The 25671-nt window shown below is 39.9% G+C and overlaps 1 protein-coding gene across 1 annotated transcript in view; it reads left to right on the plus strand.

Annotated features, from left to right (window-relative positions):
* The window catches only part of lypla1 (lysophospholipase 1), an 86058-nt gene that overhangs the window by 43968 nt on the left and 16419 nt on the right, over window positions 1-25671 (plus strand). Inside the window, exons 4-6 of the mRNA XM_060823470.1 lie at window positions 6216-6263; window positions 10177-10247; window positions 14982-15055. Coding sequence (XP_060679453.1) covers window positions 6216-6263; window positions 10177-10247; window positions 14982-15055 — 193 coding nt within the window. The remainder of the gene's footprint in view (window positions 1-6215; window positions 6264-10176; window positions 10248-14981; window positions 15056-25671) is intronic.

A 25671-nucleotide genomic window follows, 5' to 3' on the forward strand; every position in this document is an offset into this window, starting at 1 on the left:
TATGGGCAATACCCAGCAATGTTTTCTGCCCCTTCGTATCTCTTAGCTACCACACACACACATTCCACATTTATGATTTCCCAAGCCGATATCCTTCCTGTTAGGTACATAGTTTACTCCTTTACTAACAATGCTATCCCACACCCTTTCCATTTTTGTCTGCCCTTCCTAACTAATGAATGCTCTTGGATGTTCAGTTCCCCTCTTGGTAACCCTGCAGCTGTAATTGCGACTATATCAACTGACAATATCTATTTGCATTACTAATTCAATTACTTTATTGTGTATGTTCTAAACATTAAGAAATGACCCCTTTAGACTTGTCTGTTTAACCTTGTTAGTCATCTTAACTTTATTTTGCACTATGGCTCCATTTGTTTCTTGACCTTGTTCTTCTGCCTTCCACTTTTGCTGCTTGTGTTTCTGTCTCTTGCTTTTCTCTCCTCTGTCTCACTGCTCAGTTTCCCACACCCTTGGTCTTCTAGTTTGAAACCTTGTCCAATAGCATCAAATGCTCCTTCTGAGGACATTGGGTCCAGACCTGCCCTGATGCAATACAATCCCTTCTGCTTAGAATTAATATTTTAAATAGAGGGAGTTTACAGAATACTGCAGTATAAAGGGATCTAGGTGTCCTTGTTTAGGAATCTCAAGATCATCATGCAGATACAAGAAATAATTAGCAGAAGGGATGAATTATAAAAGTAGATAAATCATCTTACGAAGATTTTGATTGCCTTTCTTGAAGGGACCTTACTGGAACTGAGAAGCAGTTCAGGAAAGGTTCACTATCCTGATTGCTGGGGTGAGGGGTTCATTAGCTTGTGCCAAATTCACTAGAATTTAGAAGAATGAGAAAATATTCTGAAAAGTGCTTTGGATTCTCATAGGGAAGTCCAGAGCTGCACTTTATAAAATAAGGTGCTCCTCATTTAAGAAGGAGACAAAGAGGAATGTCTTGTGAGTATTTGCTGTTTAGAACCATCTTCCCCAATGCACAGTAAAAACTGGATCATTCAATGCTTTTAAGACTTTTTTCATTTGTTTAGATTTTTGATTAGTAAGGAAGTACCAAGATATAGTGTATATTGTGCATCTTCAATAGTCCAGCCCTCTTTCTGCTTGCTCCTGTATGATAGTTGACCTATTTTCCTAACCAATCTCTTCAGACATTTGCATTCCAAATGCAATTAATGCACAATTTGTTTAGAATAAACCACTCTTCCCAAGTAGGTAAAAACAATGACTGCAGATGCTGGAAACCAGATTCTGGATTAGTGGAAAAGCACAGCAGTTCAGGCAGCATCCGAGGAGTAGTAAAATCAACGTTTCGGGCAAAAGCCCTTCATCAGGAATGGGATTGCCCGTTAACCCTACTCTAAATTAATCTCTTCCCTCATTCGTTCCACCACATAATATTGCAAGAAACTCTCGATTGCATGAACTCGTCCTCCAGTTGTCTGATTATTTTGTCTGACTTAGTGAAGGTGAAAGTTTATCACATTTATTGCATAATGTTTGTTACAAACTGCTCTCGTTTTTTTGATTCAGACTCTGTCCTTCCTTATGGTTATTTTGGAATCATTCATAGATTATTCCGAGCAGTCTTCCCTGTGTGTTAGCTCTTATCTCATTTCCTGATTCTACTCCTTGCTGTTCTGAGCCAAGATTCTTCCTTAGTATTGAACTCCTTCTCTATTATCAAATTTTTTTTCTGTCTTTGAAATGTCAAGCTGATTTCATTTTCCAGTCTTACTGTGCAATCCTATCTCTGGCTTCTGTGTCAAGCCTATTTAACTTTTTGTGCCATTAACGTATGCAAGTATTTTAAGATAGATGATCAGATAAAGCATCTTTACTTCTACTGGTTAATATTTTCCCCTTTTTCTTTTGACCTTGCTTTTCATTTTGAAAGGGAGAATAGAATATTTAAATGAAGAACAACTGCAGAAAGCTACTATACAAAAAGCTTTGGGAGTACTTGAAACATAAAGCTAGAACACAGGTGTAGCAAGTAATCAGAAAAGCTTTTGGACTGTTGGCCCTCATTTCAAGAGGGATGGAGTATAAGAGTAGGGAAGTTTTACTGCAACTGTTCAAGGTACTGGTGAGGGAAAATCTAGAGTACGATGAGCAGTTTGGTCTCATTAAATAAGGAAATATATCCTTTCTTTGGAGACGGTTCAGAGAAGGTTCACCTGGGATAATTGCTAGCATGGAGGAATGTTTTTAAGAGGAAATGCTAAACAGGTAAGCACTCTACTTGAGTTTTGAGAAGGAGCAATAATCTTATTGAAACTTGATTTGAAGGTTCCGTGTTGGACTGGGGTGTACAAAGTTTAAAAATTGCACAATGTCAGATTATAGTCCAACAAGTATATTTGGAAGCACTAGCTTTCAGAGCGCTGCTTCTTCATCCGGTACATATTCAATATGTAAATGCTGAGAGGATATCTCCCTCATGGTAGAGTCTAGGACCAGAGGACATTGTCCCAGAATAAGGGGCTGCCAATTTAATACTGAAATGAGGAGTAATTTCTTCTGTAGGTTGAATCTTTGGAGCTTGGGGGTAGAGATCTTGTGTAAGTTTAAGGGTGAGGGAGAGTCTTGGGGCTAATGACCATAATTCTGTTAGTTTTAAAATAGTGATGGTAAAGGATAGACCAGATCTAAAGGTTGAAGTTCTAAGTTGGACAAAGGCAAATTTTGACAGTATTAGGCAAGAACTTTCAAAAGCTGATTGTGTGCAAGTGTTCACGGGTAAAGGGCTGGCTGGAAAATGGCAAGCCTTCAGAAATGAGATAACGAGAATTCAGAAAGTATATTCCTGTTAGGGCGAAAGGAAAGGCTGGTAGGTATAGGGAATGCTGGATGACTAAAGAAATTGAGGGTTTGGTTAAGGAAAAGAAGAAAGCATTTGTCGGGTATGGACAGGATAGTTCGTGTGAATCCTTAGAGGAGAAAGGTAGTAGGCATATACTTAAGAGGGAAATTAGGAGGCCAAAAAGGGGACATGAGATAGCTTTAGCAAATAGAGTTACGGAGAATCCAAAGAGTTTTTACAAATACATTAAAGAACAAAAGGATAACTAGGGAGAAGATAGGGCTCCTCAAAGATCAGCAGGGCAGCCTTTGTGTGGAGCTGCAGGTGATGGGGGTAGATACTAAATAGTATTTTGTATCAGGTATTTACGGCGGAATAGGATGTGGAAGGTATAGACTGTAGGGAAATAGATGGTGACATCTTGAAAAATGTCCATATTATAGAGGAGGAAGTGCTGGACGTCTTGAAAGGTGCAAAATTCAATAAATCCCCAGTATCTGATCAGGTGTACCATAGAACTCTGTGGGAAGCTAGGGAAGTGATTGCTGGGCCTCTTACTGAGATATTTGTATCATAGATAGTCACAGGTGAGGTGCTGGAAGACTGGAGGTTGGCTTTCGTGGTACCACTGTTTAAGAAGTGTGGTGAGGACAAGCCAGGGAACTACAGACCAGTGAACCTGACGTTGGTAGTGGACAAGTTGTTGGAGGGAATCCTGCGGGACAAGATGTACATGTATTTGGAAAGGCAAGGACTGATTAGGGATAGTCAGCATGGCTTTGTGCATGGGAAATCATGTCTCACAAACTTGATTGAGTTTTTTGAAGAAGTAGCAAAGCGGACTGATGAGGGTAGAGCGGTAGATGTGATCTATGTGGACTTCAGTAAGGTGTTTGACAAGCTTCCCCATGGGAGACTGTTTAGCAAGGTTAGATTTCGTGGAATACAGGGAAAACTAGCCATTTGGATACAGAACTGGCTCAAAGGTACAAGACAGGGTGGTGGTGGAGGGTTGTTTTCTCAGACTGGAAGCCTGTGACCAGTGGAGTGCCACAAAGATCGGTGCTGGGTCAACTACTTTATTTATGTAAATGTCTTGGATGTGAGCAGAAGAGGTATAGTTCGTAAACATGCAGATGACACCAAAATTGTAGATGTAATGGACAGTGAAGAAGGTTACCTCAGATTACAACAGGATCTTGTTCAGATGGGCCAATGGTCTGAGGAGTGGCAGATGGAGTTTAATTTAGGTAAATGCGAGGTGCTGCATTTTGGGAAAGCAAATCTTAGCAGGACTTATACGCTTAATGGTAAGGTCCTAGGGAGTGTTGCTGAACAAAGAGACCTTTTAGTGCAGGTTCACAAGTCCTTGAAAGTGGTATGGCAGGTAGATAGGACAGTGAAGAAGACGTTTAGTATGCTTTCCTTTATTGGTCAAAGTACCGAGTACAGGAGTTGAGAGGTCATGTTGCGGCTGTACAGGATATTGGTTAGGCTACCATTGGAATATTGCGTGCAATTCTGGTCTCTTTCCTATCGGAAAGATGTTGTGAAACGTGAAAGGGTTCAGAAGAGATTTACAAAGATGTTGCCAGGGTTGGAAGATTTGAGCTATAGAGAGAGGCTGAACAGCCTGGGCCTGTTTTCCCAGGATTGTCGGAGGCTAAGGAGTGACCTTATAGAGCGTTATAAAATTGAGGGGCATGGATAGGATAAATAGACAAAGTCTTTTCCCTGGGGTGGGGGAATCCAGACTAGACAGCATAGGTTTAGGGTGAGGGGGGAAAAATATAAGAGACCTAAGAGTAAACTTTTTCACTGAGGGTGGTACGTGTGTGGAATGAGCTGCTAGAGGATGTGGTGGAGGCTGATATAATTGCAACGTTTAAAAGGCATTGGTTGGGTATATGAATAGGAAGCTGAAAATGTGTCGCTGGAAAAGCGCAGCAGATCAGGCAGCATCCAAGGAACAGGAAATTTGACGTTTCGGGCATAAGCCCTTCATCTCCAGCATCTGCAGACCTCACTTTCTCCTCCTATATGAATAGGAAGGGCTTGGAAGGATAAGGGCTGGCTGCTGTCAGGTGGGACTGGATTGGGTTTGGATATCTGGTCGGCATGAACGAGTTGGATCGAAGCGTCTGTTTCCGTGCTGTACTCCTCTGATCCTAATAAGGAAAGGGTGGGAAAGTTGAAATGAGGAATGGAAGATCAGCCATGATGCTATTGAATGGCAGAGCAGGCTTGAAGGGCTGAACAACTGCCTCCTGTTCCTCCTTCCCATAACCAAACACTTCAGTACTTATGTCCTTCTCTATTCTTCCTGGGTTTGTAAATTTCCCCATGTGAGTACTTCCCATCAAGCATTGCCACCCATATCTTCACTGCCATCCTATCTCGTTGAAAATCCTTTACATCTTTGATCTATCAGGATGCCGTTCCCTAATTTAAGTGTAACCCCTCCAAAAAGAACAATGTCCTCTTTCTGTATTATTATCATAAGTATCCAATGAATTGATACATTTGACTCCCACATTGTTTTTGGGGTCATGCTTGTTCAACAATACAAATTCTAACTTGTCAAAAGTCCTTCAGTAAAACTTCACTCTACTTATGATGTCAGTTGCTATGTGAGCCATGGTATTGGATCCTGCCACTTTTATCAGCCACAAAAAAAGCTGTCATTAACCAAATTAAAAAATGAACTTCAAAACACAATAAAGTTATGAAGTGGAGGTGTTGGCCTAGTGGGTATTATCGCTGGACTGTTATTCAAGAGATCCAGGTTCGAATCCCACCACGGCAGGTAATGGAACTTGAATTCTGGAATGGAGGGTCTAATGATGAGCATGAAACCATAGTCGATCATCAGGAAAAACCCATCTGGTTCACTAACCTCTTTTAGGGAAGGGAACTGTCCCTACCTGGTCTGGCCGACCTGTTACTCCAGACCCACGGTAATGTCATTGACTCTTAACTGTCCTCTGGTCAATTAGGGATGGGCAATAAATGCCCATATAGTCAACGACGCTCAAATGTTGTGAATGAATTTAAAATATGTAAACCCATATCCATGAATTCTTATTGCCTCGATGAATGTCAGATAGCACATGGGGAAGCCCCTACCTTTAGCTTCCTCTCCAAGTCACATGCCATTCTGACTTGGAAATGTTCCTTCATTGTTGCTGGATCAAAATCCTGGAAATTCCTTCCTCTAAGGAATGCAGGTCTACCTATGAAATAAACTCTTTCGTGGGTCAAGAGGGCTACTTAACACAAGCTTCTAAACAATTAGGACTGTATAGTAAATGTTGTCCTTGCCAGCAATGCATTCATATCCTATGAACAGATTTTTTAAAAAATTAACATGTGGTTCATGTTTGTGTTTTAGACCTATTGCTCCTGTCACAATGAACTTCAGAATGAATATGTCATCTTGGTAAGTATTGGATTACAATGGGTGTCATTTGTAATTACCACTGGAGTTTGGCTTGTATGGTGTGTGAAAGTAATCTTTAGGAAAATATTTTGTAATGTTTCTTTTAGAGTATTAATTTTTGGCAGTTCCTGTGATGTTGCAAATAGGTTCTGCCCTTATCTGCCCATTCCTGTCCGTCTGTTTGTCAGTTATATTTTTAGTGTTTAGTATCTTGTTTTGACTTTACGCAGTTGCAATCCCTACCATGCAATAATGAGAGGATTCAAATACAGCAGCAGGATGTCCTGCTGCAGTTGTACATGGCCTTGATGAGACCACACCTAGAATGTTGTCATTTTGGTCTCCTTATTTGAGAGAGTATGTTCTGCATATGGTGGGAATATAACTAAGGTTTACCGGTTTGATTCCTAGTCTGGCAGAACTGAAGTGTAAAGGGACACCACATCATTTCGGATGATATTCACTGGCATTTAAAGGATTGGGGAGAGATCTTGTAGAAACCAGTAAGTTCTAAAAGGCTTAGACAAAATAAAGGCAGAAAGGATGTTCTCATTTGTGGGCGGCACGGTGGCACAGTGGTTAGCACTGCTGCCTCACAGTGCCAGAGACCTGGGTTCAATTCCCGCCTCAGGCGACTGATTGATTGTGTGGAGCTTGCATGTTCTCCCCATGTCTGTAGGGGTTTCCTCCGGGTGCTCCGGTTTCCTCCCACAGTCCAAAGATGTGCGGGTCAGGTGAATTAGCCGTGCTAAATTGCCCATAGTGTTAGGTAGGGGGTAAATGGGGTATGGGTGGGTTGCGTTTCGGGCGGGTCGGTGTGGACTTGTTGGGCCGAAGGGCCTGTTTCCACACTGTAAGTAATCTTAAAAAAAAAAATTTCATTTACCCGGAGGTCTAGAACAAGTGAACACAACCTGAGGTTGGCCATTTAGTAATGAGGTGAGAAGAAATTTCTTTACACAGAGAGTTGTGAGCTTGTGGACTTCTCTGGAGCTAAAACATTGAATATTTTTAGGGAAGAGTCAGATGTAGTTCTTGGGGTTAAATGGATCAAAGGCTACAGGGAGAAAACAGGAACAGGGTATTAAGTAGGATAATCAGCCATGGTCATATTGAATGGTGGAGCAGTTTTGAAGGGCCAGATGGGAAGCACAAGTAGGCCATTTAACACCTCAAACCTGCTCTGCCATTCAGTAAGGCCATTGCTGATCCATATCATAAATCAGTTTATCCAAGAACCTGTATCGATTTGATACCCACATCTAACAAAAATCTGGCTATTTGTCTTCAAAATTGTTTTGAAATGCACCACCTTTTGTTACAGAAATTCCAGATTTCTACAAGCCTTTGTGTGCAGAAGTATTTCCTGATTTTATTCTTAAATTGCTCTATTCTGATTTAAGATTTTATATTTTACTCTACAACCACACAACAGTTCATGTCTGCAGTGAATGAAATGATGTCAGCCAGGTGGACCTGATTGGGGCTGTTTTACCTATCCCGTTCAGACAGTCCCGGCTGACCGATATAAAAAGAAGTGTCAGAGGTTCTATTCACTCTGAGAACTGGCTCTGAAATAACTAGGTCAGTGTCACATGCTACGCACATGTAAATAAAGGGTGACTTGGTGATGGGATATCTGCCTTTGTGGGGTTATATCCCAAAACACTAATTAATGAAATTTAAATCCATAAAGCTGGAATATAAAAATACTTTTGTATGGTGAGTATAAAGCTAAATTCTCATCTTGGTTCACTGTCCCTTTCAGAAAAGGAAATCTGCTGCTTTGGCCTAGTGGAACAACAGTGGAAGACAGTAGCATAGTGGCAATGTAATTGGACCAGTAATCTAGAATTCCTACTAAAGGATGAATGCGGCTGGTAGAATGTAAATTGATTTAGTAAAATCTGGAATGTCAACCTCATTCTAGTATCACTGACCATGAATTTATCATTATATCTAGTTCACTAAGGCCTATCAGGTAAGGGTAGCAGATATTATGGGGGTCAACATGAGAAATTAACATGGTCTTTAGGTAAACAGAACAATAATATTGTATTTCACATTCCATACGGAGCGGAAATTTTAATGTACCAAAGTTAAACATCACTGTCTGCTGAGATACAGAACAACTTCAAGCTTTATACAAATTCCAGTATGACCACAACAATTCCATATTTGAGTGTCCATATGTCACCACATTATCTTTGTTTCTCACACACCTTTGTAGGCATTGTCAATTCTCTTTCAAGGCCTCTGATAGTATGGCTTCTACTTAGTAAACATTCTGAATGCCTGGTTTACTAGTTTTCACATGATATTTTAGTTTTGCTTATTATTGATTTTATATGGCTAAAGTTTAACTCACTTAACTCTTTCAACTGACTTCCTTTCACTTCAATTGACAAAATTCTAGCCAGAGAGACAATAGCCAACCTCCTAGACAAGCAGAGCAGACAACACAACAGGGAACCTATCAACAAGGACTGCATGCCCAAACTACTAGACATGTGCTTGACACTAAAAGGATATGAACAGATCGATGGAACATCTATGAGCTAGCCCATCTCTGGGCTCATTGTTTCTGCTGTGATGCAAAGCTTGGGACAAACAGCCTTCCCACAAATCCAACCTAAATTCTGATCAGATATGTGGAGGACGCTACTTATTATTAAGAGAACAGAAATCGAGAACGCACACCAGATTGTCAGCACCATGCTCACAGAGACAAGATTTACAAGAGAGAAAAAGCTAACAATCAACTCCCATTCCTGGATGTGATGGTAGAAAGAACATAGAACGGTGAATGCACCAGAAAAGTCTTCAGGAAAGCCACATGCAAGGACCAGATCCTGAACTACAAAAGTAACAACCCAACACACGCAAGAGAAGCTGCATTAGGATTCTGTTCAAAAGGGCTACAAAGCACCGCCGCGCACCCAAACTACAAAGGGAAGAAGAAGGTTTCTAAAGGTTATTCGCCAAGAACGGATATTCCACAACTTCATCCGCAGATGCCTAACAGACGAACAACGATGACATGCCATGACCTAACTCACTAGCCACTCTCCTTAAAACAAAATCTTGGAACTTAGGACAGGCTTCTCTGACCACCGGGATTCGTAACAGCCCGTAAACCGACAGCTATGCTCAGACAACAGCTCAGGGACAAAAGACCCTATACCCCTCGTGTGTAAGACAAACGTAATTTACAAGATTCCATGCAAAGACTGCACAAAACGCTGTAGAGAACAAACTGGCAGACAACTAGCAATCCACATCAATGAACACCGACTAGCCACCAAATGTCACAACCAGCTGTCCCTAGTAGCCCCACGTATACATGACAAGGACCACAAATTTGACTGGGACAACAGTAGGATCATAGGACAAGCCAAACAGAGGACAGCCAGAGAATTTCTAGAAGCCTGGTACTCATCCATGGACTCCAACAAACACATGGATCTAAACCCAATACACTGGCGACAACCACAAACAACTGGAACTGGCAACCGGAAGTAGCAGGAATGGAACCAAATAAATTCCAGAATACAGTGCAGCAATGCTTCACAGAAGGCTCCAAAGCACTAGCAGGGAATGAAACATGTAAAAATCAACTTCCCAGCTCGCGAACATACCCACAACTACGTCAACTGGCACCCGAACTACAAAACTTAATACAAATCTTGAACTAACTTCCTTCCACACAACTTCCCCTCCCCACCCCTTCCAAAAATATGCGCGCACTCACACATACCCCCACCGAATCCACTTGAGAATACAAAGTAATAATCAGAATGTGCAACTTCTCACAAGAAGAGAGAAACGTCATTGTCTCCTCAAATTGAGAGAACTGAAATTGAATCAAAAATGAGTTATTTCACATTTGTCAATAAGACTTTCCTTTTTGTAGGTTTGATATCATTGGGCTTTCTGTGGATTCTGTGGAAGATGAAGGTGGAATTAAAAATGCAGCAGAAAGTGGTAAGTGTGTACAGCCTCTAACTTTGATTAAGTGAAAAATTGATGTTGATAAAATAATTTATACCCATGCTGAGAATTTCTAGAGCTAGACTAAATTGGAACTTCTGCTTCATCTATTAACTGTTTCTGAAAATTTAGAACTGGCTAACATTAAAAAATTATATTGCTCATCTGCCATCTGTTAAGTCATCAGTGTTCTTACTTATATTACTGTTGTTACACATTTTCTGGCACACCCTCAGACTTTTTCCTCTTTGCCTATCTTTAATATTTCATGTTGTCTTTTTTAAAAAAAATGAAAATGGCCATGAAATAAAATAATTTTTTTTTAAGGTCCAAATGTGTTCTCATGAAATAATTAACTTGCAACTCTCTTAGATTAACAGGGTTGTAGTAAGATATTGCCATCAAAGCTATTTGTTTAATAAACCAGTGTTACGTTTGCAAGGCATTGTACCTTAGCTTACCTCACTGTTTACCAGCATAAGGAGTATTGTAGATTGTGGGATGTAGGAAGCCTCATTATCTCGTGAAAAATCACATTTTTACTTATTTTCAGTGTGTAATTTTAATGCCCCCAAATAAAAGGCCAAGATATAGTGTATACTTGCATTAGTTGTCAACTTTAATTCTTCACTTCATAGGTTGGTAATTACTTATTAGTTTAGAATCACAACAGTGTGGAAACAGGCCCTTCGGTCCAACAATCCACACCGACCCTCCGAAGAGTAACCCACCCAGACCCATTTCCCTCTGACTAATGCACCTAACACTATGGCCAATTAAGCATGGCCAATTCACCTGACCTGCACATCTTAGGACTGTGGGAGGAAACCGGTGCACCCAGACGAAACTCACGCAGGCAAGGGGGGAAAGTGCAAACTCCACACAGACAGTCGCCCAGAGGCTAGAATCTATCCTGGGACCCTGGTGCTGTGAGGCAGCAGTGCTAGCCACTGTGCCACCCAATTCTGTTTTTTTTTGGTAACCCACCCTATATTTACCCCTAACTAACACACCTAACATGTTGGGTTATACCTGTAAAACTGGTGCAAGGGATCAAGCAGACGATGTGAGCTATGTTGCAAAATTACATGGGGATCTTTAAAATTCTCTGCGGAATAGACACCACTTAATGAAGAATAAAGATGACGAACACCAACGCACATGCTGGTGGATGACTTTATTTATACTCTGTAGACAGGTGCACCTTGTTTTTGGAGAAACTTTCAAGGCTTAAAGGGCAATTTACATGTTGACATTGTAATTGTCAGTCTTTTAATGAGACAGTTATTTAATTTAATCTGCCAAGGTGTCTCTGCAGTTTTCTGTATATTTAGTAGTCTGCATGGTATCAACTTGACACTTCAGCATTAATATCTGGATATAGAATTAATCACCTGTTACCTTTCATTTTAATATCATATACGAGCATGGGGGTCAGGACCTATGAGCGTATTGCCTGAAAATTCCAAAGCTCCATTAGCATAGTCATCTTTTCAATGATTGCTTTTTTTTTTGTCATTGCCTGTTGAGCTTAAAAGTCAAACTGCTTTGGTTGACTGTTATTACTATTAAGATTATTTTAGTACCACACCCACCAGAATCCATATCTGCTTTTTTGGATAAGTTTAGTGTCGTACAACATTCAGCATCTTGTGTGAACCTAAATTTTCCCCTTGTACCTGTTAACCTCTTGCAGCTTCAATTACCCCAGGACCGTGTGTTAACTTTGCTTTTTTACAAAGTTCATCATCTATCTCTGTTCGTACCTAGCCCCTCTACCTCGAGGACTTACCTTTTGTGATTTGAACCCGCTTGTTCTGCTATTGTTTCCTTACTGATGTTTTAGCCTGGACTCCTGTCCAATGCTTTCTCTTGCATTTCTCTTCAGTTTGAAGGTATTCTGCTTTGCTCTCTGCAGCTCTGATTCAAGACCACTGCTGTCATATACGCTTCCAGACTTTTTAAAACTACTTTATTCCTTCCTTTGCATATATCACCATCTCCTTGTACTCTGAGAAATTCTCAATAAATAAATTGAGCCGTGTAGAATACACATTGCTTCTAATGTTTGATTACTTGGTTGGCATTATGGGAAAATAAAATCATGCAGTCACTTGTCATTTTGAGGTTCTGTGTCAATGGGTTCCTGGAATACACTGCAACTTTTTTTTTTAAAAATGCATTTTTTTTTTTAAATAATACATCCGTAATGCGTAGATAATATCATTTGGAAATGCCCACCTTTTATTCTGTGTACTAAACAAAAAGGTATTTGTTAAAAGCCATTTTAGATCACTTCAGTTAATTGCTCTTCAAAAAAACTACTTGCTGTGGATGTCTTCAGTTTGTTTTGCTAATCTGGGTGAAGGTGCTATTTAATGGAATTAAATAGCATTGGCTCAGTTTTGGTACTCTTGCCTTTGAGTCAGAAATTTCAAATTTAGCTCAAAACTGGAGCATAAAATCCAGTCTGACACTCCAGTGCATGGCGTTGAAATTCTGCGCTTCTGAGGTGCCATTATATCAAATGGGAAGTTAAATTGAGGTTCCATCTGTCCTCTTAGATGTACATTACATGGAGCATTCCATGAAACACTTTCAGAGAACTGTGGAGAATAAATAGTGTTGGAGAGGAGGCCCATGACTGACTAGGAGTGAGTGGTGATCAAGGCCAAGCAGAGAAATTGAAGGATGGATGCATTGGGAGCTGAATATTGTCATCAAAGGCAGGAATCAGAAGCGTGAACCTGTGTCGCGTTCCTGCCTCTAACCTACCACGAAGCATTTTTTTTCGTGTGGCTTATTGACCCTAGAGACAGGTATAGAGATGGGACACCAGGAAAGCTGATCACATTCTGGGCAAATGTTTGCAGATTGTGAAGGCCCTAAATTATCAAATCTTCTAACTGACCAGGGCAAATGGAGAGTTAAGGTCTGGAACAAGAGTCAGTCTTAGAGTGGTACAGCTTGTCAAACCAGTCTGCACTGAACATACATCACAATCTGACCAAGACCCATTGGCCAAAATTTGGCCTATATTCTTCTAAATCCATATTAGATTAAATTCATATACCCATCCAGATTCCTTATAAATGTTATAATTGCACTTGTCTCCTCTACTTCTCGCAGCTCAGTCCTTACACTCACCAACCACCCTCTTGAAAAAGTTAATGTTTGATTTTTAAAATTAATCCTTCAATTAGTTTATCTAAGCTTTCAATGTTTGATCAAATAAAGCTGCTCCCACACTGCAAACCCTGTGCTAATCATCTTCAGAAAGGTCCTAATCACGGACACCCAAAGCCATGAAAGTTCCTGGGAAGTCAGAAGCTAACTTCCTTAGTTGCCTAGTGACCTTAGCATGCTCAGTTTAGAAGATTGATGTCTTTACTTGCCCCACTTCAAAATCCCCACCTCCCCCCATGCCGTGCTGATGATCTGAAATACAACTGTTTGGGAATGGACTGACTAGCTTCTGGAACAAAATGTCAAAGTAGGATGTTGTCCAAAAGAAAGTAAGTATTGGTTGGCACTTCAGTTTTTTTTTGTCTGTGTTACTTTGAAAGTTTTAAACTCACAGCTTAAAATAATCATAGTAACTATACCTAATCAATTCATAAGATACTAGCTCTCAGCAAGCCTAGAGACATGGATAAATTCCAGGGGATGAGACACATGTACACATGCACGAGCATGCACTTTAGGAAAGCAGATGGATTACTATTTGGAAAAGTAAGAGGAGGCAGGAAGTGCAGGAGTCTTCAGTGAGTGTTATTCACATACTGGTATTTGGCATTGAAGGCTATGGGGATTGATTTCCTCCTTGGAGTGTTGCTTATACCTGTCACCGGTGAGCAAGGGGTTTCATGATGAGGAAGAGTGGATAACAGTAAAGAATAAAATACAATTACAATAGGAGATTGCATAGTGGACAGACAGACGACTCCAACAATCATTGAGAGTGCCTCATAGTGTGTTGCCTCACTGGTGCTTGGATGAAGGACACCACAGAGAGTGCACAGCATTCTGTAGAGAGAAGAGCCTGAGCTGGCAGTTAATACGTACTGATACCAACAGCATAAGGGAAAAAAATATTGAAATACTACAATTAAACTTCCAGGAGCTTGGAAGAAAGTTTTCTCGTAAGGACCTCTAAAGATTTTAACACAGGATTATTCCCAGTAAGATGCTATGATTGTCAAATTAAGAATATGGGATCAGCGTGTGACTTGAGATTCTTGAGTCATGCAACCAGTCCTCAGACTAGAGAAACCTACTCAAAAAGGATGAGTTACACCTCAACAGGGATGAGGTCTGTGTCCTCCATGGTTTACATTCAGTAGTGTGGTTTGGAAGGTTTTAAGATACAAGGGATCGGGAACCAACAACTAGAAGTATAAACTGGGAATAAGATGCATGTAGAAATGAGACTATTGGATTGTAATCAGAGAGTAGCTAAAGTTAATGTTGGTCCCTCAAAAGACTGAATTAATAGTAAAGAACACATGGCAAAAACAGTAAATTAGCATTTTACCACCGTTTTCACTGTAGTAATAGGTAATGCTGAGGGAGGATTTTTCAAGGCTTCTTTTTGATGTTAAGAGCTAGAAGTGATGAGCTTTTAAAATTTTAAAAATGAAAGTGATATGCTTAGTTTTCCATGGATTGCATCATTTTCTGTGCATTGAGTAAATAATGTGTTTAATTTCGTTAACATTTATTTTGCAGTTAAAGCAATGATAGATCTAGAAGTTAAGAATGGAATACCGTCCCATCGAATTATTTTGGGAGGATTTTCTCAGGTGATGTATTTCATGCTAATGAACAAGGCATTGCATTCTACCGTAAGATGACTGATTTATTAAAATAAATTAGCTTTTTTTCCATTATAGTGTGTCTGTAGAAAAGATCGTGACAAAATCTGAAGCAGAATGAATCCTAATTTTTGCAAACTTTATATTTAACATGAAGGAGTTTTTCACATTAGTTTCAGCATTACCAATTTAAATAGTTTTTTTTTCCTGTGCATTTAACAGTGGTTTATACTTTAACATTTATATTTCAAAAATATCAATCAGGAATATTTTTAGAACTCTCTAGTCTGTGACATGATTGTCAATTTAACAACATTCCAATGTTGTCAGTAAGCATAATTGTTTGCACAATTTCTTTGTTTGAGTTGTATGCACAATTCAAGTGCCTATCAGTCCGTTCAGAATATTAAGTTCTGGTAACCGAGTGAATTCAGCAAAACTTGAAAGATCTTAAAATTTTGTTGGCAACATTTGCTGATGAATGGAGGTAGCAATTCTCATCACAATATAGGTTGAGGATTTTGGGGGGAATTAAGTAATGCTGATAATGAATTACCTTGTGCTTTTCTCTAAAGTTACTGTTCTGCAAATATATTCTGATGTGAAGATATGAATTACACTTCCTGCCACCTGATGACCTTCCATTCCTTATCAAGAATCTACCTACCTCTGAGTTAAAAATATTCAGACTCTGCTTTTACCAGCTGTAGGAGATGAGTTCCAAAGACTTTACTAATTAATTATAATTTCTCAATTTTTTTATTTAATCCAAGTTACTTTCACAAACCTGGGGAAATGCTTGTTAAAATCTCGATTTTATTTACACCCACCATTCTGAAGATGCTAATTTGTATGAATAACATAGAAACTAAAATAGGTAGCGAAGTCTCTTGTGCTCATCCCAAAAGGCAAAGAAGAGAGGCAAAGGTCCATACCTGAGCACACCACAACTTGCTGAATCATGATTATTTGGATTTTTCAATGCTTGTAGATGTTTGTTTTTGCGGCTTTGTGTGAATGGATATAGAAGTTACCAATGGGTAGTCGACATCAATCTATTCGACATGTTCAAAGTAACTTTGTTTATTTCACAGTCATTCATGGGAAAAGTGCAGTAAAACAAACTTCATCCAGGATTTTAATTTTATTTCTGCACAATAAATTTAATCAGCTGAAAATAATGGATAAGCAAACCTTGGAATGCACAGAATCAGGTGACAAATGGTGATTGATACCTTCAGGTCCTCTTCTAATAGAAGCATTCATGTGTTATTATTGAATTTTTTGTTTAATATGCATTATGTATATTATCCTGTTAAGCATAGTTAATATTTAAAGAAAATTCGAATGCCCAGAACTTTATAAATCTGGTGGAACAGTTCTGTTCTTGATGTACTGTATTCCTCAATACAGTAGCCAGAACGTAGTCTTCAGTTAAGGAGACCAAACCAGTACACAAAAACAAAGGCTGGTTCACATGTGGAAATGCTTTATACTTTAGCATTTATGCTTGTAAGTGATGGATGTGGACACATTTATAACATTTAAAAAAAAAAATTTGGATAAGTTTATGAATGGGAATAGTTGGGTGGTATATGGGCCAGGAGCACTGGTTTCTGTGATATGTATGTATGTATGTATGTATGTATGTATGTATGTATATATGTATGTATGTGTGTGTGTGTGTATATATATAAAACTATATAAGTTAAGCAAAACAAGCATCATTAACGTAACACAATAGTTTTATAACTACTTGTGCTACAAACTCAATTCTAATATTTACTTTCCCCCATATGTTCCCTTGTCTTACAAAATCCTGAATGTTCATTCATGTTTCCTGGGTCTGACTCAAAGGTATGGGACAGTGCTTCAAAGTTTACTTGAATTCTCAGTATTTCAGTTTTCTACAAGGTGCACAAGATTTAAGGAGCCCATTCCATTAACTTTTGGTTAATCCGTGCTCCAATTTTCCTTAATCTCTCAACTGTGCACTTTTTTTTTTAAGCTTCTTGTCCTGCATTTGCAACCCACTCTCCATTCCCAAGTCTGCTCCCATAGCTACATGTATTTGTTTAACTAATCAAGCTGACGGCATTCTGCCATGAGGCTCATTGTGGATCACTGTAAATTCCTTTGAACTTCACAGGTAAATCTTTCAGCTGCCTTCCCCCTCAATATTTCCAAACTGAGTTCAAGGCCGCACCTGCATTCCTTGTAAAGTTTGCATTACTTATAAAGTTTGCATTCCAGCTCCGAGGACTGACCGGACCAACTAATTTCCTTAGGCCCCCTCCATTCCGTAACTGGCCCAATTTTATTAGGTATCTGGGCAATGACCAAAACTTGCTCAGATCCAAGCAGGCGTCTGTAACTTTTGTTTATGTAGGCAAAATTTGAAATACCAGACATTCACTAAGCGAATAAGCTATAAGATTCCACTGTTCGAAATAAACAAATTTTATTGTATCATAATTGACAAAGTTACGAATACTGTCTGCCTTTATATTGTTAGCATCCAGAATTAACATGAGGTAAGCATAATTAATGGGTACACTGTGGTTGAACACTCTACTAACCGATCATTTAATAGCATACACGTCCAAGACAGATTCCATGAATTTTTCACCAACCACCTTGGATGTCACCAAGTTGTGTAAATTGTTTGTTTGCAGTTGTTTTGCTCTCAAGGGATTTCATCTCATTTCTCTTCTGATTTTCCTTCAGCAGTTCTGATTCTGACTGCCCTAATGATTACTCAGTTCCCACTTGGTCAGTTTTTTCCTGTAACTGCATCACACTAGATTTACTAGGTTATATTCTAAACATCTAATCACCGCACGTTTCCAATCTCCAGTTGATCACTGTTCATGGGTCTTTCTTGGCTCCAACTGCCAGTTTAACAGCAGACAGCTCTAGTTCAGCTTTGTGAACTTTACAGCTGTTTCTGCTTCTGATTTTCAGTTCCTCTGCAGCACTAAAATGACTGCTTCAGGGCTATCTGCATTGTGCTTATGAATCCCCTTCAACCTCTTTTGCACATACTGACCTCTGTGTTGTGAAATCTCCCAATAAGGTTCAGTCTCTGTTTTTGTGGTCAAATCTAGGAACTGCAGAACATTATCTACCTTTTTTAAATGTTACAATATTCCATTATGCCCCAAGAAAATCTATGTAAGTTCTTTCACACAACCCACACAAAACATCTGTTCCCAATCTAAGCTGCTTGTCTTTCAGCAAAAAACACTTGGTTAAAACTTTCCTAGTTTTATTCTAAGACTGTACCCTGAATCACTTCCTCTGTGCTGACCTGGGATGATTTAAATGAAAGTGCAAAGAAATTTATTTTGCCGTCAATCAGTTCTTTGTTTCAAACCATATCCTAGATCCATCTCGTTTTACGTACAGAGTTTTTGACCTCGTTAAGAAACTCTTGTTTGCAACCTGGTTATATCTCCTTTGGATCTGGGAAACACAAATATCATTTAAATATTCTATTGAAGCAAGTGTAAACTTGATTCCATTCAAGTTTAAAATATCTTCTACTTACATATAGGTCAACTTTTAATTGTAATTAAGTTCAAACTTGTTCCAATTACTCATTAGCTTTTCAAACAAATGCCTTCATTATTCTACAATTAAAGCTTTAATTCCTAAAATTAAAATTTATATTCTAAAACGCAATTAATCAACTAAATTTTTGCAACAATATTAAAATCAAAAACAGGAGTTTGATCTTAATGTAAACTCTTAAGATAACATGGATGGGTAAGGTTTCTATTCATACAAGAACATAATGCCACTATTGCTGAAAATCTGAAATCAAAACAGGAAATTCCAGGAATAATCATTGGCATGGGATAAGAGAGAGACTTAATATTTCAGGTCAATGACCTTTATCTGAATTGATGAAAGAATTGACCTGAAATGTGCGTTGTTTTCTTTCTGTCTGCTGCTGGAATTGCTGAGAATTTCCTGGAATTCCAACCTGGTGGTGTTCTGCAATTCCTGTAAAAATGTGTGCATATGGATCTTGGGTAAGGATAGGATTGAGTTCTGCAATACTGTATTGTACCATGGGAGAGTAGTTTGATGAAGAGTACCTGATCAAATGAGAAAAATTGAAATGAAAGTGTAGGAACCTAATTTAGTGGATCAAACTAGGTATTCCTATATGTAAAGCTACCTATTTCTTAACATTGAGAATCCTTGGGGCCACTGTTAATTTGCCGAACTTCATGCTTTTAAGCAAAGGTTGATGAGGCCCTGACAGCACCCCCCCCCCCCCCCCGTTCTTTTTCCAAATTAAACTCCTTGAAATCCAGCTTCATTCTGTTACCAAATTTCTGGTGGATTGAGAAGCGGAGAACATTTTGCCTGCTGCCTGTCTACTTGACCTTGCTGCTGTTGTAATTTTATTAACAGTAAGTGACATCTTGGGATAGCTGTCATGGGCCACCTGAGCTCTTAAGTGGCCTTTCTCCCACCACCACCAAAACTTAAGCAGCAGTGGGAATAGGTCAGCCTGACCTATTTTCCACCAAGGGCTCATTGCTGGGAGAGTGGGGTTGTCCCTACTTAATGGGCCTCCATAGCCCCTCCAACCTTGATGATACTCTTTACTTGGTGTGTTACTTGGTTTGTTGTGAGGAAAGATGCCCTATGCAAGCAGCATTGGCCATGGCCATTGTTCTGGTGCAACTGGTGGATGAAAGTGTTACATTTGCAAACACTGAAGAGCATATGCAGTATGCTATAGTGGAATGGTTGCAGATGTGCTAGTGAATAAGATTTATTCAGAAGTGTCTGCATGAGTGTCTTTGCCACTGGACTGGCTGCTTATGTGCAACAGGCTGGATCCAGCGCTTCTCATTTTTATTGTGTCCTTATCTTTGAATGTCTGCATAGTTTCAGACTTGTTATATTTTTGAACATTTCATGAATATGTAATTTCAATTTTTTATCTTTTAAGAATCTAAGGATTGGGTTGGGGGGGTGGTGCAGTGCAATGCAGTGCAGGGAAGATCAGATGGTTGACATTCTCCCCTGCTCTTGGGCCTATTAATCCCCGCAGTCTATCCGTTTTCTTTCTATTCTCCTACATGGCAACCATTCTTTGCTTGAATGGACTGCATCCCAACCTCTTAGTCATGTGTATGAGGAAGGGGACTGGGGACCACAGTGCCTCATAAAATTCAACCCTTGAGTTTATCTTGCACAGTGGTGATATCCGATTCTTTCTTTACACTGCATCTTTCATCCTCGCCATTGCTGCTTTCTTTAGACCAGTTGTCTGACATTTTGTAATGTTGAATCATAACTTTCTGGGGAAGGAGTAAGTGTTGTGGGCCATTATTCCAAACTATTCTTCTTGGCCCTTGACATTTATTCAAATCACCTCCCTGGATTGAGCCAGCCAATTCATAACTTTGCCACAATAAGATTCTGATTCTGATCCTCTCAACTTGACCTGTCTTTGTTCCTGCTTCAAGCCTACTATTGAATTTTTTATGTATTCCTTTTCACTTCAGCCAAGATTATATCAGGAGTCTAGATCTTTTCTGCATACTCCGTAAACTTGAACTCATCCAAACTTCTAAAAGTGCTCACCTGTCATACTAGTAGTAGTTTGTGTTTACTCCCGGTCAACCATGTTTCATATTAAAATTAGCTTTAAGTCCCATCATGTCATCTTGCTCTCTGTCACCGTAGCACCTCAATCCAAAGCTCACATGGTGTTTGGTCAGAACATGCTAAAGCACTTCACAGATGCGATATACATCAAATTCTATGCTTTACCATGTCCAGATAAGAAAGAGAGCTTTTCATTTAGTGCATTTCATACTGTTGCATGTCTCAGCACTTCACAAACATTCAGTACAGGGGCTCGAGGGAGGAACTGAAGGAAATCAGTATTATTTGGGAAACATCGGAGAAATTGATTTGATTGAAGGCTGAAAAATACCCAGGCCAATAATCTACTAATGTGGTCTAAGAATAATGGATGGGTGGGTGGTAATCTTTCATTATTCAGTACACTTCATATTAGTTCCTATGGATTGAAAGGTCACTAACATAACCCCTGTTGTAGGTAAAAATAATGCTAAAATATGAATTTAGCAGTGAATCGGACACAGTTTATTGAACAAAACCTTTTGGGAGGAACAGCGTGGCTTTAACCCTAATCGTAGATTTTGACCATGCCGTCTCTCCCTGAACAAAAAGTGCAGCAGTTTTTTATACCCTCGGTGACATGTTTCCTTGCCATGTACAGTTCTTCAGGAGCCCACCCCCAATTACATGTTCTTTGTCACGTACACACAGTTCTTCAGGAACCCACCTGTTCCATGGCCTCTTATCTTGCCTGTGCAGCCATCAGCACTTTCGTACTTTGAAACAAGTTCCTGTCAGCCATTAGGACAAATTGAGCAGTTTAGCCAACAACCCCAGCATTCTCCTCTTCTTCCCCCCACCATGAGGCTATGGTCAACCATGGATTCTAGACAGCTTACAGCCATTTTCCAAATGTCTCGCCGACCCCATCAAGGACTGTCAATAGTCTTAACAATATGAACGCTGGTGGTCCGCATAACGTTTGCAGTCAAAACTTTACAACATGAATTAAAGACAGCAATAACAACACAGGTGCCACCCTGTGTCTCTAGCAAAGAGTCAAGGGGCTGGATGGTTCTGCAAAGAGACAGGAGTATCATTTTGATTTCTCCCTATCACTACTGCTCACTATCACTTTGAAAAAGTCAGTTTCTGTATGGATTATTGTTTTAGACTATTTTCTTATGCCCTGTCAAGCCACACTAATCCATTTGCTGAAAATGTGTTGCTGGCAAAGCGCAGCAGGTCAGGCAGCATCCAAGGAACAGGAGAATCGACATTTCGGGCATGACCCCATCTTCAGGAATCTCATGCCCGAAATGTTGATTCTCCTGCTCCTTGGATACCGCCTGACCTGCTGCGCTTTTCCAGCAACACATTTTCAGCTCTGATCTCCAGCATCTACAGTCCTCACTTTTTCCACACTAATCCATTTGTCAAGTAGGTGTACATGTCTAAGGCCCATTCTTCAGTACGAACATTTTTTTGTTGCTTTTTTACAGCATTCATCCAAGTCCGTTACTTCTGAGGTAACCACCCCACTAGTTTTTTTTTTAAAAAACGTTCAAAAGAAAACTAGCCTGGTGTCGATAAGGAAAATGTCAGAGACCATTGTAAAAAATTTTGTAATATTTATCAATACTTTTAATACATGGAAAATAGTGGCATGGTTGTGCTGAGTTAGTGTGGATTTATGAAAGGGAACCGTTGCTTGACACATCTACTGAAAATTTTTGAGCTGCAACAAACAAAATTGATGAGAGATAGCCAGTGGATGTGGTTCACTTGGAATTTCGGAAGGCTTTCGATAAGGTCCTATATGACAGATCAGTGCATAAAATTAAAACACATGGGATTGGGTGGTAATGTATGGCCTTGAGTAGAGAACTGACACAAGGTAGTAAACAAAGAGTAGGAATGAATGGGTCATTTCCCAAATAGCATCCAGTGACAAATAGGGTACTGCAGGAATCCGTGCTTTCAACCCAGCTTTTAACAATATATACTCATGATTTAGATGAGGATACTGAATGTAATTCCTCCAAGGAAGCCATCTGTTGATTGTCCTCCTGCTCATGAATCAGTACTTTGCCAACAAAAGAAACATTGAAGGTAGCAAGGGTGTAAAATGTATTTCAGATGAGGGATTTCGGTATTCACCACAAAGAGTGGTTCTGCAGCAGGCAGTGAGGGAATCAATAAGTGGGGAAGAATGTACTTGACCTCATCCTTACCATTCTGCTGGTTGCAGATACTTTGGTCCATGACACTATCACTAGGAGTGACGACTGCACAGTGACACTTTGGCAATGCAGTCTCAGCTTCTTGTTGGGAATACCCCTGTCGTGCTGTGTGGTACTATCACTGTTGAATGGGACAGGTTTCGAACAAATCTGGTAACTCCAGGCAGGGCATGCAGGAGCCACTGTCTGCCATCAACAGGAGCAGACGCTAATACAATCTGCAACAGCATGGCCTGGCATATCCCCCCATTCAGCAGTTATCATCAACCATAGTTCAATGGACAATGCAGGAGAGATTCCCAGGAGCAGCACCAGGCACCTAAAACTCAGGTGTCAACCGCAACTAACCAGGACTACTTTCATGCCAAAAAAAGCAAATGATAGAGCAAGCTAATCAATCCTGCAACTACTCAATCAGATCTGAACTCTGCAGTCCTGTCCTGTCCAGTCGCAAATGGGTGGTGGACATTTAAACAACTCACTAGAAGAGGAGGAGGCTCCACAAATCTCTCCATCCTCCATGATGGAAGAGCCTGTCAGATGAGTGAAAAAGATAAGGGTGAAGTGGCAACTTTGAGGAATCTATGTACGTGGACCCCAAGATCCTGCTGTTCCTCCACACAGCCAAGAATCCTGCCTTTAACCCTGCAATCTGCATTCAAATTCAACCTTCCAAAATAAATAATTTCACAGTTTTCCAGGTTGAACTCCATTTGCCAGTTCTCAGCCCAGCTCTGCATCCTGCCAATGTCCTATTGCAAACTACAACAGCCCTCCATACTATCCACAACTCCTCCAACTTTCACGTCATCAGCAAACTTACCAATTCACCCTTCCACTTCCTCATCCAAGTCATTTATAAAAATCGCAAAGAGCAGAGGTCCCAGAACAAATCCCAGTAATATTTACTGCTAGTCACTGAGCTTCACGCCAAATATTTTCCATCTACTACCACTCGATCTTCTGTGGACCAGCCAATTCTGTATCCAGATAGCCAAATTTCCCTGTATCCCATACCGTCTGAATGGGCCTACCATGGAGTCCCTTTTGAGACTGTGTGCTGGCAGCAAGGTTTTGGATTGTTTCAAGTTTGCAGTATATGGGAGGTTAGCCAGAAATGTGCATTAGGATAATCAAATCGAGAGAGAGTGCGGGCATTGAAGAGTTCAACCAGAGTAGGTAGGGAATTGACGATAGGCTGGGAAGGAGGTGGTATTGATGGCTGGATTTGGGGTCAGAAATTTCTGTGGCCAAATATGACTGAGGCTATAAGCAGAGGTGGCTTGGAGTCACTAGCTAGGAAAAAGCATTCAAAAGTGGAACTAAAAATGTTAGGCTCAGTATTTCCAACATTTAACTGGAAGAAAATACTACTTATCCAGTACTAAGTCTCAAACCAGCAGCCTTCTGTTTGCAAGCAATGAACTGGTTGATCAAAAAAGGACTGCACAAGGATGCGGTTGAATTTTGCCAGACATGTCATGCATGTCAGTATCACAGCATACAATGAAACAAACAGAAAGCAGACAAGAAATCAAAAGCTCGCAATTTTGCTCTCAGGTAACAGATTGACAAACCAAGTTCAGAGGATTCCGAATTGGACGTTCCTCAATTTGGACAATGAGGAGGTTGTCAAAAATTGGGATAAATTATTGAGTTACCTTCCAGAGGAAAATGGAAATATCCTGAAAGAGTTCCTACTATCACATGTGGAGATAAGTTGAAATAAGCTGGGAAGTGCTAACCTAATTATGCACGATGTAGATTTAGGAGATGCTGTTCCAATTAAGTATCATACCTATCGGCATAACCTGCAAAAGTTTGCATAGGTTCGAAAGGAAATTGAACGCGTGCTCCAAGATGACATAATCGAAGTGAGTTACAGTGACTGGAGCTCACCTACAGTAATGGTGCTAAAACTAGATGATACCCAGCATGTAGAGATTTGCAAAGTCAATGCACTTACAAATGCTGCCGTATTTCTGATTCCACACTTGGTAAACTAAATTGAAAAGGTGGGACAAGCAACTTAGATTTCTAAGTGGGACTTGCTCAGAGGATACTGGCAGTTAACTTCATAAAGCCGAATGGATTATATCAGTTTAGAGTCATGCTGTTTGGTATGAAAAATGCAACAGCCACGTTTCAGAGACTTACCAATAAGATCATTTTCAGATTATCCAATTGTGTAATTTGTATTGACAACCTGGTGATTTTTAGTCATAGAAGAAACTTTTGCAATATTTATCAGAATTGTCCAGTCGACTTCGGGGGGCAGGCTTGATGATAAACATGGCTAAAAGTGAATTTGCCAAAGCCCAAGTCACCTTCCTGGGCTGTATTACTAGACATGGACAAATGGCCCCACAGAAAGTAAAAACAAGGGTAATTGGGGAGTTTCCCATATCATCGACAAAAAGAGCAGAACTATGATTCCTGAGATAGACCAGATCTTATTGAAAATTCATACCAAGTTTTCGCAGTTTGGCTGCTCCATTCATTGAATTGCTAAAGAAAGGCAAGAGGTTTCAGTGGACAATGAACTGTCAGAAGGCATTTGACAGCCTGAAAGCTGTATTAACCATTGCCCAAGTGTTGGTTGCACCTAATTACATGAAGCCATTTAAAGTGCCTATCGATGCAAATGATGTGGGTGTTAGTGCTGTGCTCTAACAAGAAGATGATGAGAAGATAGAAAGGCCTATCGTGTATTTCTCCGGGAAATTGAATGTTCATCAGTAGAATATT

The sequence above is a fragment of the Hemiscyllium ocellatum genome, chromosome 4 (assembly GCF_020745735.1).
Source record: "Hemiscyllium ocellatum isolate sHemOce1 chromosome 4, sHemOce1.pat.X.cur, whole genome shotgun sequence".
NCBI lineage: Eukaryota > Metazoa > Chordata > Chondrichthyes > Orectolobiformes > Hemiscylliidae > Hemiscyllium > Hemiscyllium ocellatum.